Source organism: Coturnix japonica, chromosome 24 (genome assembly GCF_001577835.2).
Source record: "Coturnix japonica isolate 7356 chromosome 24, Coturnix japonica 2.1, whole genome shotgun sequence".
Taxonomy (NCBI): Eukaryota; Metazoa; Chordata; class Aves; order Galliformes; family Phasianidae; genus Coturnix; species Coturnix japonica.
In genome coordinates this window covers 2,450,327-2,466,021 of record NC_029539.1, presented here as the reverse complement: position 1 = coordinate 2,466,021, position 15,695 = coordinate 2,450,327, and the positions used below count along the sequence as shown (strand labels likewise).

General features: G+C 47.4%; 1 protein-coding gene across 16 annotated transcripts in view; it reads left to right on the top strand.

Moving 5' to 3' along the window:
• GRAMD1B (GRAM domain containing 1B) overlaps window positions 1-15,695 on the top strand; it is a 97,164-nt gene that overhangs the window by 56,788 nt on the left and 24,681 nt on the right. For 9 of the 16 annotated variants that reach the window (XM_032449131.1, XM_015883940.2, XM_015883941.2 and 6 more), the window contains 3 exons: window positions 7,128-7,338; window positions 8,858-8,878; window positions 13,971-13,991. In XM_032449131.1, the coding sequence (XP_032305022.1) occupies window positions 7,128-7,338; window positions 8,858-8,878; window positions 13,971-13,991 (253 nt within the window). Of the gene's footprint in view, window positions 1-1,084; window positions 1,251-7,127; window positions 7,339-8,857; window positions 8,879-13,970; window positions 13,992-15,695 lie in introns of those variants that run through there. The other 7 variants (XM_015883942.2, XM_015883943.2, XM_015883946.2 and 4 more) reach the window with 3 other exon arrangements.

Sequence of the window (15,695 nt, the reverse complement as noted above, 5' to 3'; positions counted from 1 at the left end):
GCACCTCCTACTCCGACTGCTTTAGATTATTTGAGGTGCTGGATGACCAGCCTTTGGGAGAGGTCTTTTGGGACAGTAGTACTGTAAGTGGTGACTGATTCTGAAGAGAAAATTATCAGCAGTTTCAGTGCCTGGAATGGGTAAAATACAACATAAGGAAGCAGAGGGCAGAGCAATGCATATTTACATCACTTAAGGTGTAGTGGGAACAGTAGTTCTCCGAGGGGTCATTTGCAGCATCTAAATTTGGCTGCAGTTGCCTGGCTTAGGTACTCTGAATCATGCTCTGGAGTTGCCTTCCTGGCTCCATTGACACCACAGGGAGCTCTTACAGCAAACATATCTGATAGGTGATGAGAAGGTATGTGTTTTTAAACCACTGTGGCCAAACTGGTGCAGCATGTTTGGCCCAGGAGCAATAGTGAGTGTCCTTCAGAAACCTCACTGACGCTACAACAAGAGTCACCAACTTCCCATGATACAACTCTTAAACAATCCCCAGGCCTGTTTATACATGGCTAGGCATGAAAAATTAAACCTCATTAGCTTTGTGGATGGAGTGAGCTAAATTGAGTTGAGGTCACCTTAATTCGGAATGTGTCCTCGCGGTGTTTCATTCAGTTTAGATAATCCACTTTGCCTGTTAATTAGGGTTTAATTTTCCTGACTGTTCTTGTATTGACATGCTTGCAGGTTTTGAAACTTTCTCTTAAAGGAATGGATGGGTGTGTGTGTGTGTGCAGGGAGAATGAAGGGATATATTCTTTTAACCCGGAGGATCTTCACTCATAGGCTTAGCCAAGACTTGACAAACAGCACCCAGAAATGCCAAGATTATAATCAGGGGCCATCGGGAAAAATCCCAGGAGCTCCCCCTCCCCCTTCTGGTGGGCAGGGATGGATCCCCAGGCATTAAGGGGCTCGCGTTATGTAAAGAGGCAGCCCACAGGCTGTGTGCATGCGCACGCGTGTGCGCGTGTGTGCGCGTGCAGCGGAGGGTGTGAAAGAGCCGGCATCACCAGCAGCACAAAGAGCAGGGAGGGGGGGAGAGGGAGGCTGAACCATGGCAGGAGCCTGGGTAGCGTGTGGGGTGGCTGGGAGAGAGGGTTGGGGGTGTCCATAAAGACTCCCACCCTGATCCCCCATTCCTTCAGCACGGGCGATGGTGCTGGAGGTGAGCACACACGAGTGCATGAATGAATGAATTCCTAGCTGCTCCGCGCTGCGCTCCGGTCCCTAATGGCTACCAGGTTAGTGTTCCTCTCCTGTTCTGTTGCCGACGTCTCTCTTCCTCTCTCTCTGCCTCTATGTGCCGTCTGCTGGCTCCGAGCGTGTGCCTGTGTGTGTACGTGTGCATATGTGTGTGTGAGAGACACAGCCCGAGTGCTGCTTGTGCCACGCTGAGCACAGGTTTGCTGAGCAAATCTACCGTCCGAGACATACGCTTTCCAGGCAGATTAAATCTGGAGTCCATGTTGGTTGCCATTGCTGCTCCTTTCTGTTCGGGGGACTTGAAAGCAGACAGCGTGACATCATGTTGCAGAGATGCTTCATTTCTTTCCCCTTCCCCAGCCCCGATTTCTTTCTCCCTTATTCTCCCCTATGTGTGCGCCCTACCTCTCCTGCAGTGGAATTGCCAGAGCAGCCTTTTCGATTGTTTGTAACAACGAGGATCAAATCTGATTGTTGTTTGCAGCTTTCTCTCCCCTCACCCCTCCTGCTTCTCCCGTCTCTCCAGCTGCCCACCCCCCACCTCCCACCCCCACCACCAAGGGACAGCTCTGCTCACTGGGCATTGGAGGGGCTGAGCCCGCTGTCTGGCCCCACAGCACCTCACCGGAGGCAGCAGCTGCAGGAAGATGGTGTTTTTGTTTGCCCATGTGCTCCTTTGCTCTCAGAGCTCACAGAGCACGCAGGCTGCTGTCTGGGTTCTGCTTTGCATTCCTCTCAGCGTTGATGTATTTGCAGAGAAAGGGATAGGTTTTTGTGCTGCTCCATCCTCCCAGCACTATACAGGTGGCTGTTTATTTATTTATCTTCCCTATTCCCTGCAAATACTACTTTCCTTAGATTAGTGATGACTGGCATCATCCTGTCCATCGTGGAAATTACTGATTCAGAGTATATATATATATATATATATATATATACCTGTGTCTTTGCTCTGTAAGTCACGTGCATCTTCAGGACAACCCCTTTTGAAGCTGGTAGATTTACCATGGAGCTCCTGACTTTGGCTCAATAGAATAGGAGGAAATTTTAAGCTAAAGTGCATTAATTCTTGATGCCCAACTGCTCGTGCCACTGAGAACCAAAGAGCTGGATGAAGGAAGAGAATATGCCACGTGGGGACAAGCCTGAATCGGGTCCTGGGGACAAAGGACTGTAAGTGAGTGATGGTTTTATGCCCTTGGCCCTCTGTTTTTAGCTCCCAGCTGGGCTGTGCTGCTGCATGGTTAGAGCAAAGGAGAGAGGTGGCATAGAGGATATTGGGGTGAGGGGGTGGGGGAATGTTGCATTGTTGTTTTTAGAATAATAAAAAGGTGGAACATTGAGGGATGAGGGAAATAAACCAATTTGGTCAGGGTTGAAGATCACAGCATCTTCCATTAATCCCTGCAAGCTGATGGTGGTGAGTGGGAGGATGTAAAACTCCAGCTTTGTCTTCTAGTTCTGAGATGCACGGTGTCCCTGTACACCCGCACCTTGTTGCTGGCAAGGCGTGATGTGAGGCTTTGTTAGATGAGTAACCTGTGATTTATGGAACCCTTGTTGCAAGACTGGATTGCATTCAGGAGGATGCTACCTGTGCTGGGGATAAAGGCCTGTGTCAGCTTTGCTGAGGTTATGGCGTGAGATGGGCTGGAAGGAAGAAGGTTTGTGCTCTCCATGAGGTAACATGGGAATCATCCAAAAACCAGTCTGGGTATTGATCATTATCAAGAGCATTATTGCATTTTTAAAAAATATCTATGTTGAAAAGCTGTGCGAGGCATTGAAGGTAGGATCAGATATTGCAGTTCCTGCTGTTAATTACAGGAGCCATTGTGATGGGAAGGAGGGGAAACAAAGCCCTTCTGGTTATCCTTTCTGGAGGTTCCCTGGGGCTGTGGCAGGGCTGGGTGTGAAGCAGGAGCACAGTGGGCTTCACAGGGATATTGAAGTCTTACTTTGCATTATTTTGCATTGTTTTCCCTTTGCTGCTTCCCAAAATTCATCTTCTTATTTATCCCACTTTGTTCCAGGTGGTTTGCCCCCCTTCGGAGCAGATGTAACTATTAATTTGTGGATGATTAAGCAGTTTAGGATATAAATTATAACACCTTTTTGGTTCTCTGCAGATGAATGGCTCTTTCTAGCATATGCCTGTTGAAATATCAGGCATTACTGTTAAGATTTCTCTTGTTCTACTTAGAAAACACGTTCTGACTTTTTCTAGGGAAGCTGAGAATCGTTTTGAGCTCAGTACAGTGGGAGTTTCCATACGATATGAGACCGTATGTCCATTGGAATTGCTTGTCTGTCTCCAGTGGTAACCAGTATCAGATTCAGAGGAAGACAATGACAGTGTTAATAATACATTTGACCAGCCTCGCGATGCTGTTATGTGTGCTGATGGCACATTCCTCCCTAACGCTTGCAGTGATTTGCTCCTCCCCTTGAAGCGCAGTAATTGCATTAATTTTATCTCATAAATATGTAAACACGCTATTGAATCTCACAGGAGGAGGAAACTATTGTGCGAACCTTCAAAATAATCATGGACATGGTTTGACACGATGGACCTCTCTGTTACAAACTAACTGCTCAAAAAGCAAGCAGAAAGTGTACTCTAAGTATTGTTTTTAAAGCAGTTGTCATGCAACACTGCTCAGTGTCTGCACAGCTCTATAGCTGGCCCTCCTAATGCTTTAATGCTTTCTTTGTATCTCTTTCTTTGCTGGGAGATGCAACATAAGCATAGTGTTCTGTTATAGCCTTTAGAACAAGGGCAAAGCAAGGGATGCACGGAGGGTTTCGTTCTCAGCTTATCAATCCGTGTAGGTTGGTGATGACCAAAAGTTGTTGCCATCTGTTTGCTGCTCGGTGGGCTGCTTAATGAGTTTCTGAACCTCAGCTTTTTCCAGTGATGTCAGACTGTATCAGAGAAAAGCATTTTTGTGGGCGTCCAATTAACCCCCTTGCTAGCTGCTGCTGAGGAGAATTAACTCTTTTTGTCAGCCAGCCAGGCTTGAGGTGCCTTCTTGACCCCGTGTTATTTCCTGCTCTTTTCGAGGCTATACCAGCACACTTCTGTTTTGTGTGAGGATATCCTTCGTCCTTGAAAGCATGTAAGCACAGGCCTGACTTTGTTTGCAGCCTAGATTTCAGTGGGCCCCTACACAGAGCTAAATGCATGCTTGAGTTCTTTGCTTCTTCACAGACATAGCACTCAGTACCATACAGAATGAAGCCTGATGGCTGCAGTGCTGCCTGTCGCCCCATTTGGGCCCCCTGTTGCATGCTGACAGATGGGGGGACGTGCAGCTTTTGCACCTCTGTTCTGGCAAAGCAGGTTCCTGTGGGAACCATGGTGATGGTGGAGGCTGAGATTAGCTTTCCGGATCAGGACTTTCTTCAGGAAGTCTGAGAGGGTTTGAAATATGCTGCAGGAAATGGTGTCACCGATCTGCGTCTGCCTTCTGGGAAGCCAGCGGTGGCAGCGAGGCAGGGAGATCTGTATGAGTGAAGCTGCCCCTTGCTCCTACAGATCCTTCAGTACCCTCCTAAAACAATGATTGAGTTGTAATTCACATTCTGCAGCTGCAGGATTGAAATGGATTTGCGTTGCATCCTCTTAATCCCACAGCTGATCATTACCTGCAAGGAGCCCAGTGCTGTGCCCACAGCATGGCTGTGCCACGCTGCTGCATGGGCTGGGGGGCAAAGGCTTTTCAGCAGGTACATGGGGGGCTGTGCTTGGCTGGGGTTTGCACCCAGGAACAAGGGTTTGCTTCCTAGGTGGGCTTGTTTGTGTTCCGTCCCTCTCTTGGCCTGTTGCATTCACTAAAGGCTGCTCTGCAGGGGTGTGCAAGGCCCTGAATGCTCTCTGCTCAATTAGTTCTGTAAAGCATTGTTTATTACTATTATTATTCTTTTTTTTTTTCTTTTTTTTTAATTGTCAAAGTGGGTCAAGTCGTTTTGGCATTTCAGGCGCCCGATTCCTGGTTCAATTGCAGGCCTCGGTCACTATGACAACTGCAGCAAGCGTTCGTCATGGCTGTGCCTTGGGCCAGGTTCAAACTTGGGGCTGCAGCATTAGCACAGAGAGTGTTGAGGGGCTCGGGATGAAGGGCTGCAGGTTTATAGGGCTGTGCAAGGAGCTGATTTAGCTTTGTAGGGCACACAGAAGATGCTCAGTGACTGGAAAGCAAATTCCGAGGTCGATCTGCTCTCTGAGGTTCCTTTTGGCAGAGCTGGCACAGGGCATGCCAAGCTGAGTGAGCACCTATGTGCCAGCTGCTGTGGGGCTGCAGCAGTTTGGGTTAGTCAGGCATGGCCAAAAAACCCACTGGAGGAGCAATGCAAGTCCTTGAGCCATCAGTATGAGCCAGCCATCTCAGCTACACACTGCCTGGGCTAGGTGTGCTGCGTGCAGCCTTAAAGCACACTGACAATGTGTTTTTCATGTCTGCGTGAGTGTACATTGAAATGAGTATTAATTTATTGCAGCCCACAGGAGGCAAAGTCTGTCTCATTTATCATTTGATTGCATTTTGGCAGGTTCCATCTGAGTTTCACATGTGTACAATGCTTCTCTACACAGCTTTTAAACTGGTTATCCTATGCTTTACTTTAGAAGCAGGCAGAATTCAGTGCTGTGTTATAATTGTAATGAACAGAGCCTTGGCTGAATGTGACCTGGTCTTTAGAAGAGTTGCTTGAAGATGAAACTCAAAGTGAAACCTGTGTGTGAGCTCCCATGAGCTGAAAATGGAAGGGAGGTGGTGCGTGATGAGCTCAAGTTTTGTAGGGCTGCAGCAGAAAAGCAGAATGTCCATTCAGAGCAATCCAGCACAGTGATAGGTGACTCAGGAATGCTCGATACAGATTCCTCCCTTGTAATTCTTGGGAGCTCTCGAATCAGTTTGCATTGAGTCGAGCATGCTGAGGCAAGATTGAGGAAATTTGCTGTAATGCCAGATAAGCAATTACACAGCATGAGCAGGAGCAATAGAGCCTCAGAATTATTAATAAGCATAGGAATGGCAATTGGAAACCATTTCCGTCTCTGATGAAGTGCAGGTTGCAATGCCCTTTGCACAGCACCTTGTGCACGTGGAAAAAGGCATCAAAGAGAAGGAACAGCGTGGGGATCTGAGTTTTTATGTCTTACACTCAGCTCAGTTTTAAAATGGGTTTCTGCTTTAGGTGTTGGCTGAAGGCATGGGTTGAGAAGCTCCATTCCCTTCAACGATTCATTGTTTCCATGAATCTCTTTCCTTCTTTGATTTAAGTCATGAGAGCTTTTTATGTTCTGGTGAACTGTTTTCGTGCTGTCTCTAACTGGTGTGGGAAAAGGATGGTTTGATGCAGGAAGTCATGACCGCATCATCTGTGAGTGGTGGCATCCCCCTCCCTCCCCCAACCCCCCCCAGTGCCCCAGGGGTTTTGATAGACTTTAATGGAGCATTTCTTAAAAGATAAGGTTCCTTTTTTTGTGCATGCTGCAGGGAAGGAGGGGTAGGGTGGGCCTTTATGGTGAGCGTGCTGACATCTCCCTTAGTCTTGAGCACAAGTTGAGGTTTTCTGAGCTCAGATCACCATTTTCAAGTCTTAGAGCCTACAGGAGAGAATGAGGTCATTTTCCCCCCTTCTTCTCCACTCAGTTGAAGAGTGGGTGGAAAAAGACACTGACAAGCAGCTGAAGTTCCAGTTGCTCACATTGAGTGACATCTATCTGCTGCTTCACTTCACTGGGAGAGATCAGTCCCAAGCGTGACAGTGGGTATGTGGCTTTGGGCACCTTTATCTGCTGTGATATTGGAGAAACCTCTGGGTAGTGCCTCACCTCAAGGGGAGAGTGCAGCATTTGCTTTCTCTTGGAGCTGCAGGTTGACATCCCTGCTCTGTCTTTCTATTTGCAGTACTGCCAGTAACTCAAACCGCAGCACGCCTGCCTGCTCCCCCATCCTGCGCAAACGCTCCCGGTCCCCAACACCGCAGGACTCCCAAGGAGACACCATGGTGGAAAAAGGCTCAGACCACTCGTCAGACAAATCCCCTTCCACGCCGGAGCAGGGTGTACAGCGGAGCTGTTCCTCTCAGTCGGGCCGCAGTGGGGCCAAGAACTCCAAGGTAAGGAGCGAGCAAATAACTGTGGTCAGGATGCACACTAAGTAACATAACTGGCTTTGTCCAGTGCTATCTATTTACCTCCTTCTTCCCCCATTATGATTCTAAGAACTGGAGGCCATCTGGGTAGGTCAGACCTACCCTCTGTCATCCTTTCAGTGGACTCAGTCCATGAATTGCTGATGGCTTGGACTGTGGCTCAGAATTGGCTTTTGTAGGCTAATCATTCAGGGCCCTGTTGTCTTGGCAGGCACTGTGATTTTGAATAAGACCTTGAAAATCAGCTGTTGCAATTGCTCTTTATCAATTAGATCATGGAGGGTCATGGAACACATAAAGATTCCTCTGCGCAGACAGCTTGTAAAAAGCCCACGCATCTCTCCAGTCCTGGCCAAGCCGTGTTGAGATGAGGTTCAAGCTGTACAGAATCAGTTTGTTAGTCCTCTGCATGGTGTCTCCTAATGGTACAATATTACAGGTGTCTGAAATCTTGGACAGATGATACTTTTCCTCAGTAAGGGACAGTATTGGACAGTATTTTGACAGCATTGGAGCCAGTATCAGCCTTGTCTTTGCTGTACAGAAAGAATGAGGGTTTCAGGTGTGGGGCCTCCTAATTTACTGTGAACAGTGGGATTTGGTGAAGCAGATGAGGGCTGTGGGAACCAAGTGTAACCTTTGATAGCAACGCTGACGTCAGTGGTGTAGTAGCTGCCAGGAGCATTTGCGTTTTACTCATTTTGCAAAGTGAAATATTTCACCCTGAACCACTCCACAGTGTCAGAAATGACTGTGTGGAATAAACGCTGGCTTGTGGGCAATGAGCTGTTGGGTCCTTCGCCCAACTTAGTGCTGGATTGTGTCATGTGCATGAAAAGTCTTCATCTTGGCATTCACCATCAGGAGAAGAAACAGGATCCACTGGCTCACACTCCCTGGGCTGATTTGCTCTCTCATCTCTAAGGAAGGAGGATGTGTGTTAAAAAGATGAGATGAAGGGATTTTTTGGGACTGTTGAGGCTAGGCGGTTCTGGGGCTGCCCTTGAGGTCAGACTTGCTTCCTGTGTGCCCAGTAACCTTCAGCCACCACCCCTGGGTGGAGGAGAATGTGTGATGATACTGTCAGGCCCAGTGTGTATGGGCAGTCTGTCCCCAGATAGAAGCCATGTAGGTGGGAGGAGGTAGGATGCTTGCTGTGCTCATTGCACACCGAGGGTCAGCCTGTCAGGGCAATAGCATCCTCAGCAAGGGGTGTTCCTGAGGTGAGTTGTGTTGCTTTGGCTGCGATGGGATTCAAGGCCATGGGAATGTGATTCTTAACAACGCAGGGACTGCTGAAGCTTAATAGTATAGCTTAATAATAATTCATGGTGCTTTGAACAAGGAAAGGAAGTGGAACTGGGAGGGTTACGATGCTGACTGTTGGGTTTGGTGGGTTTTCCTTCTCTTGAATCGTGAGGTAATTTCTCTTCTTTCCTTAATTTCTCTCTTTTCATTCCTGCATGCTTTCTCTCCGATTAAGTCACACAAGCGCCTCTCCAAAGTAAGCCTTCTTTTTTCTCTCCTGTGCCCCACTGTAGAATTGTCTCATCCTGCAGAAACCCTCCCCGTGGTACCGAGCAGTGACTCCAGTAAGGCATTCTCCTGGCACGGCTGTGAGAATGTCAGCAAGAGCTCACCCCGATGCCTGTAGCTGAGAAGCTGGTTTCACTTATATCACTGGGATCTCATTAATATTTGCTCACATGGTGTGAAAAACTGGCCTGTTCCCCACATTCCTTCTATTATTTCCAAGTAATTTTAGGCTTCGTTTTAAGATTTGCTTTTCCTCTCCCTTAAAATGAGGTGCTGCCTTTATAGGGAGAGACCCTCTGGTCTTTGGTAAGGCTGAGCTGTATCATAATCCATCCTCTTTCCTCCCTTCTTTTATGCCTTTTGGAAACGGGAGTTGATCTCTCTCTAACTTAACTGTTTGTTTGTTTGTTTTATGATGAAGAGTTGATTTGAGGCCATTGATCTCATTTCATTGACCTTTCATGTTTTTCTGTGTGATGTAAATATTAAAGATCGGTGATTTCAAATGAACCCAGCTTAAACCTGGTAGAACAGACTCGTCCCAAATGAATTGTGAGAATTCATGGGCTCGCTCTGGAAGGTAGTAAGTAGAAAATCCCTCTGTGGGGTGCTTGGATTGGAGATGAGCTCATCTGAGACGTGATCTCACATCTCTGTGCTGCCCTCAGAAGAGTGTAAAAATCAGACACGCTGTTGGGATGCTTATTGGACAAAGTGTCAGGCTGTTGGCATTTCTACATGTGAATGCAAGTGAAGTTATAAATCAGAATGGCTTGGATGGCTTTGTAATCCGCCAAATCAATGGCTTGGCTTTTCCCCAGCTGATACCTTGGATTCAATTCTAAGCAACCTCGTAGTAAGCAGTGAAGTTTACAGTGCTGTGATACTGTTTTTCCTTGGTCACAATGCCCCTTGTAGCCAGCCGTGTCTTGCATGATTGCTGGTGGCTGCTGGGATCTTCATGTCTTCCTTTAGATAGGTTGTCTTTTGCATGGTAATTGTAGCTTGGGTGCTATATAGAGGATTGTGGGCCTAAGATCTAAAGTGAGGTGTGACACCAGTTCTATGGAAGACACAAGTATGGAGTGGCAGAGCCCTGCAGGGCTTGCTGGTGAGTAGAGGCACATGGGCAGGCTGGGTTGGAGGTGAGAAGAGCCTTGATAGGGAGTGATGCGTGCAGTGTGGTTGTATTGCTGCTGTGCTTTATAACAGCTAGAGAAACAAAAGGAAGATGGAGCCGAGGTGAGTGCTGGAAAGCAGATGGGGGAAAGAAAGGGGGTCCTGGGCTCTCCCAGTCCTTATCAAAGCCAGAATCTCACCCCGTGCTCCACAAAACAGCCCCTTTTGGTATGAGAGGGTTGGGTGCAGTGAGCTCCCTGTCTCTCCCTACATGACGAAGATTCCTGTTTAAGATGGGGAAAGGCTGGGAACAAAGAAAGGAGGGGCAGGCGTGGTAAAATCTCCTTTTTCAGCCTCTTCTCCTTTCCCCACCCCACTTCTGCAAGAAGAACGGTTTGATTTTCCAACCTGTCTCGCTGATGAAATGAAACAGCTTGAGCCCATGAGTTTGATGCTGTGTTTATACAACCGCTGACAGCTCTGCTTCAAGTCCCTTGCCCTCTTTTGTCTGTCGCTCTGATTGTCGTGCTGCAGTGCTGCCATCAGAGGGAGCGCTTCACCAGGAGTTTTTAAGCACTGGATTGCATCTGTAAGAGGACTTTCTTGGAGCTGGTTTCCCTTGCCATCCACCACCGTGGCATGGACCAGATGATTGTAAGTCTGTCTCAGCCTTAGGCTCACACTGCTGCTCCTGAAACAGCTTTCTGGGCTTAGGGAACGAAGGGATTTTGCTTACTGCCAACAGTGAGATAAGGTATTTTTAACTCTCTTGCTCTTGCACAGAGATAAACGTGCTTTCATCTCTGTTGCAAGATTCTTCCCACTGTCTGTGCCTAATAGCAACGCAGACTCAGAAGACTGTAGAGCTGTTTAGGTGGGGAGGGTTCTCTGAAGGTCTCTGGTCCAAAATCCTGTTCAAAGTCAGGTTGATTTGGTTAGACTGAGTTGCCCAGAGACTTCCCTGCATTTTGAATGGAGATACCACAGCCTTGCTTGGGTCCCTGCTCCAGTGCTTAACCACTCTTGCTGTGAACAGGCTTTATCCAAGTAGAATTTCCCTTACTGCAGCATATGACTGTTGCACCTTGTCCTTTTAGTGTTAGTTTTGAGAAGAGTTTGGCTGCGTCTTCCCATTTGATCCTCCTGCTGGGAGGCACAATCCCCCTTTGAGGTATTCTGCTCATTTTGAACAGAGCTGACGAGTCTGAGAATAAAGTGAATCAATGTATTTGAGTTACAGGGATACAGAAGACAGGTGAATAGTGTAGATATAGAGGTATGCAGACCAGGAGGGAAGGGTTCTGGAATGTATTCAGAGCTCTGTGCCCTCACCCTGGCTCTGTGCCCCCATTTCCCTGGTTATAAAATAGACTTAGTGATATATCTGTAGCCCATGGCATGTCATTCACTTGGCAGAATGTTTCTGTTCCTCTGGAAGCAGAAGTATGTAGGAGGGATTGTGATCCTGCTCCCAGTAGTGCTGAAAGATGGAAACTTCTGTCAGCTTCAAGCTGGCAAGCTGAACTTCATTCATGTGATCCTTTGCTTCCCATCTGCACTATAAAGCTGTAACTTTCCAAGCAAATACAGGATTATTAACCCACAAAGATTCAGGGGCAGCCTTACAGTCATTAGAGGCTCATAAATCCCCCATTTTTCCTCTTTTCTCAACTTCTCCAACATTCTTCCTGGTTACAGCCACCATGTAACTCTGCATTCTGCTGTCAGCTCCCACAGCATCACCTCTGCAAACCAGTGGCATCTTTTCCACTTTAGTGTGCAGCTCCCTTCCTCCCCTCCTGCTTCATTTGATCTTTTCTGTTCTAATGCTTATGGTTTCTTTTTCCAGTATGACAGACTTAACCTGCTCAAAGTAAGAATATGTTTTTCCTCTTTCTTTTTCACCCCCCTCTGCTATTCTGTCTCTTGATTTTTGCAGTCTGCAGCCCTGACACTCTGTGATAAACCTTTTCTCTTTATAAGTTGAACGCAGTTGAAGTTGGGTTTAAGAAGTCAGGTTATCACAGAGCCTTAGTTTTGCTCTTCTTTGGACTCTGTAGTTACATGTAAAATGTAGATGATGGGGATGAAAGAACCTCCTCACGTTTAGGAAACTTGAAGCCTAAGATGAGGCTTGGGTATCCATCTAAAGGAAAAGGGAAGATGCTGCAGAGGAGCCACTGCTGGGGGTGGCTTTTCCTCATCCCCCTGCAGAGAAGAATGGCTTCAGCTGGACAGTTTATGAATGGAGGGTATGGCCACGCATGGAGAAGTGTAGAAAGTAAGAGAAGAGATTCCTCTGCTTAGTTAATGAGCCTGTTCAGCTCTTTGGCTTATATCCTTTCCCTTGGGTTTGGGGAAAGGCCTTAGGAGTGTTGCTCATTCAGGTATCAAATTGCTGTGGTTTGTTTTGTGACATATTCCATGTTACAATGGGGATTTTCATTGAGGACCAGTGCAGTGAACAGAATGATTTCCCAACTGGCCAAAGTGCCCGAGGGTGGCAAAAACAGTCCTTGGGAAGGGTTGGCTGCCAGCTGGGTGTGGGATATGGGTGCATTGATGTACAGGGAGCACAGGAAACTGTGAGCAGGGAGGAGAGCATGTCTTCATAGCAATCTCTGGTCCAATCTGTTCTCATTAACACTCTGCACTTACTTCCTTATGGTAAAACATGATGAACCAAACATCATTGCTCCTGTTGTGGGCTATCCCAGCGCAGCTGATTTCTGTGTTTATGGCAATAGGAACGTAGGTCTCTGAGTGAAACTTTTCCAAACTCCCTTATAAGTCTGAGATGAGTTTGTTTGCCTCTGTATTCTAGCCTGGATGGGGTATAAAACTGACAAATACTCCCAGTCCAAAGTCAGATGCAAGATGTCTTCAAAGACAGAAGTGCAGTAAGACATTGCTTCTGCCTTTGTCCATTCAGCAGAACTCGGCTGGGTGCCATGTAAGGTGTGTAGCTGTGGGTTGGAGGAAGGGATGGGTGCAGATGTGGGGCTGCTGGTACCTGCAGTGCTGATGCTGTGCCCCATGGCTCAGCACTGCTCATGTTGGAAGGCTGCAGTGTCCCAAGCTTTGTTGCTGTACTGGGGTAAATCCACCCCAGCCGTGGGGATGCTTCTGCTCTGTGTCCTGACATTGGAAAGCCAGCCTTGCCGGAATGGGACTTCTCTGGCTGAAAATGGCTTTCCAAGAGTGACTTTCCAAGCCAAATGAGCCTTTTCAGATGCTCCAGTGTGACATGTGGCCTGTCCTGAAACCATCTGAAATGCCATAATAAGGACAAAAACATACGTGTGCAGATGATGCAAAACACTGTGCTAAAATGTTGCAAATAAGTCTCTTTTTTTTTTTACTGTTCAGCTTTTCTATTGCTTTCCTTCAGCAATGTTCTTGTCCCTATACGTGTCTCCCTTTTAAAATGTAAAATACTACTGGAAGTGTTGGCTGATGGCTGCTGTGAGTATAAGGGTCTCCCTGCATTCTGAAGGTTCACCAAGTGTTGTTGTTTGCAGTGGGTCCATTCAAAACAGTGTGATTTTCCCAACCTGGGCTGCAGGCCTGGAAAACGAAGCCTCAAACAGAAACATGTGGCAGTGGTTATGATGAGCTCCTCTGTTGCTAGTGGGCACTGCTGTTCTGCAAACGGGATTGCAGCATGTGCTCGGGTGCGTGTGCGTGCATGTGGACATGCACACATTAGCCTGAACTGTTTCCTATTATAGATTCTCACTCCTGGATTTGATCTTTGTTTCTGTAACTGACAATAGCAGTGTTAGACCTTGCTGTAAAAGGCATTGAAATCTCCTGTTTATTCTCACTTTCACTTTGCTAATTGCGCAAACCAGTTTGGACCCAGTTTCTCTGTCCGTCTTTCTTTTTGATCCTAAGATCTCTGTGCTAACTAATGCTTCTCTTTTATTTTGTCCTTACAGAAAAGCCAGAGTTGGTATAATGTAAGTACTCCCGTTTCTCTTGTCCCTGGGTGAAAGTGGGCTGGGTGCCTGGGCGGGGGGGGGAAGGTGCAAAGGGGCTTTGCAGGGGCAGTGGGGCAAACTGACCATTTCTGAATAGAAGGGATGGAAATGGCTCAGAACTGGCAAAGGACACCTGGCATCCTAAGGGAAAGGGTGCCAGCCACAAGGAGCCAAAGCTTCGTCCTTCTGCTCACTCTTCTGGCTCTCTACATCCATTACCTCCTGGTTCCCTATCAGAGTTTATCTTGATATGGTGACAAACAGAGCTGCCACCGTGCAAACCCTTTGCATCTCAGGGTGGAGTGGGGCAAGAGAGGAATTACTTCCCATTGATCTCACAGAAAAACGAAGATAGTTTATCTTTTGCTTCTGCCTCAATCTTATTTTTGTTCTGCGAGCATGAGTAGCAGCATTGTAGGCACACAGCTGCTGGTTTGCACATTCCCATAGTTGGACACCTCTGCATGGTTGAACCCTCAGGCTCTTTAGAGCAGCTACCAGCAGCTCAGTGCCTTTGCAGCCAAATGCAGCAGCCGCTCCATGTTCCTCAGCATCTCCACCTTCCTGCAGCATGAGACAGAAGAACCAGAGCTTTTAGCTGCTATGATGCACTCAGATCTGATGCAGGCACAAGGGGCAGACTTCAAATAACCAGCACCAGGATTTTTTGCTTCCTCTGCCTTCTCTGAAAGTCATTTGTGTGGCTGGTTAGGTACCATGTTGTGTAGCTGGGGCATCTTGTGTCTTGGCTGGGGAGCTCCATGGCATGAGGCTGAGATCTTGTCAGCATTAACAGCAGCATTGTTTTGACTGGGCTCATGGGTTTGAATCACTGGATAGACACATCAGAGAGTGGCTCCTGTTGGAGCAGGCTCTTTGTTACCAGCAAAGGAGGAGGAGGTGCTTTTTTGCTTTTCTCTTCTTTTTGCACCTTATCCATTTTGCTTCAGTAATAACTTAAGCTATAAGCCTGCTATGTCTTTGGGGTTAATCTATTTGCTGATTATTCCAGGTGTTAAATGTATCCGGTTTGATGTAGGAATTCTTTAGCAGCGTGGGCAGGCAGGAGCTGACCTCAGAAGCAGGTAGTGGCATGAAGAGAGGATGGTAAGCACAGGAGAGCAGGCTGGCAGAGAAAAGGCAATCAGAGGCAGGTGGGGCACATAGGGAGCCCACCCAGGCATGTGGAGGCCGTGGCCATGGCTCAAGGTGACTTCTGCTGTTGCACAAGAGCTGAGTCAGGCTGTAGCTGCTGAGATGCACACCCTGCTGCACGATGCTTTGCTATGGTCTGCTTCTGTGGGTCTCTTCGTGTTTCTGTGTCCTCTCTATCTTATCTTTCTGTTCTCTTGTTTTTCCTCCATATATTTTCAGCATGAGAGACAGTACATCCGGAGAGTAAGCACTGGCTGCATATTTTGTGGTTCCCCCCCACAATTATTTTCCTTTAGAAAACAAAACATGTTCTAGTGAGTAGAGACGTTCTGGCCAGATAAAAGCAGCAATGTGGAGACACAGATGGGCTGCAAACTGCAGGGAGGCATTCAATCCTATTGGCAGTATTAATATTAAAAATTTGCTAATGTTTCTCCTTGATAGAGTTTCTTTGCTTTGCCAGCTCTTTCCCAGCAGGATTTTTCTGGCACTTGGACCAGTCTGATTCCTCTGTTTATTATCCTCACT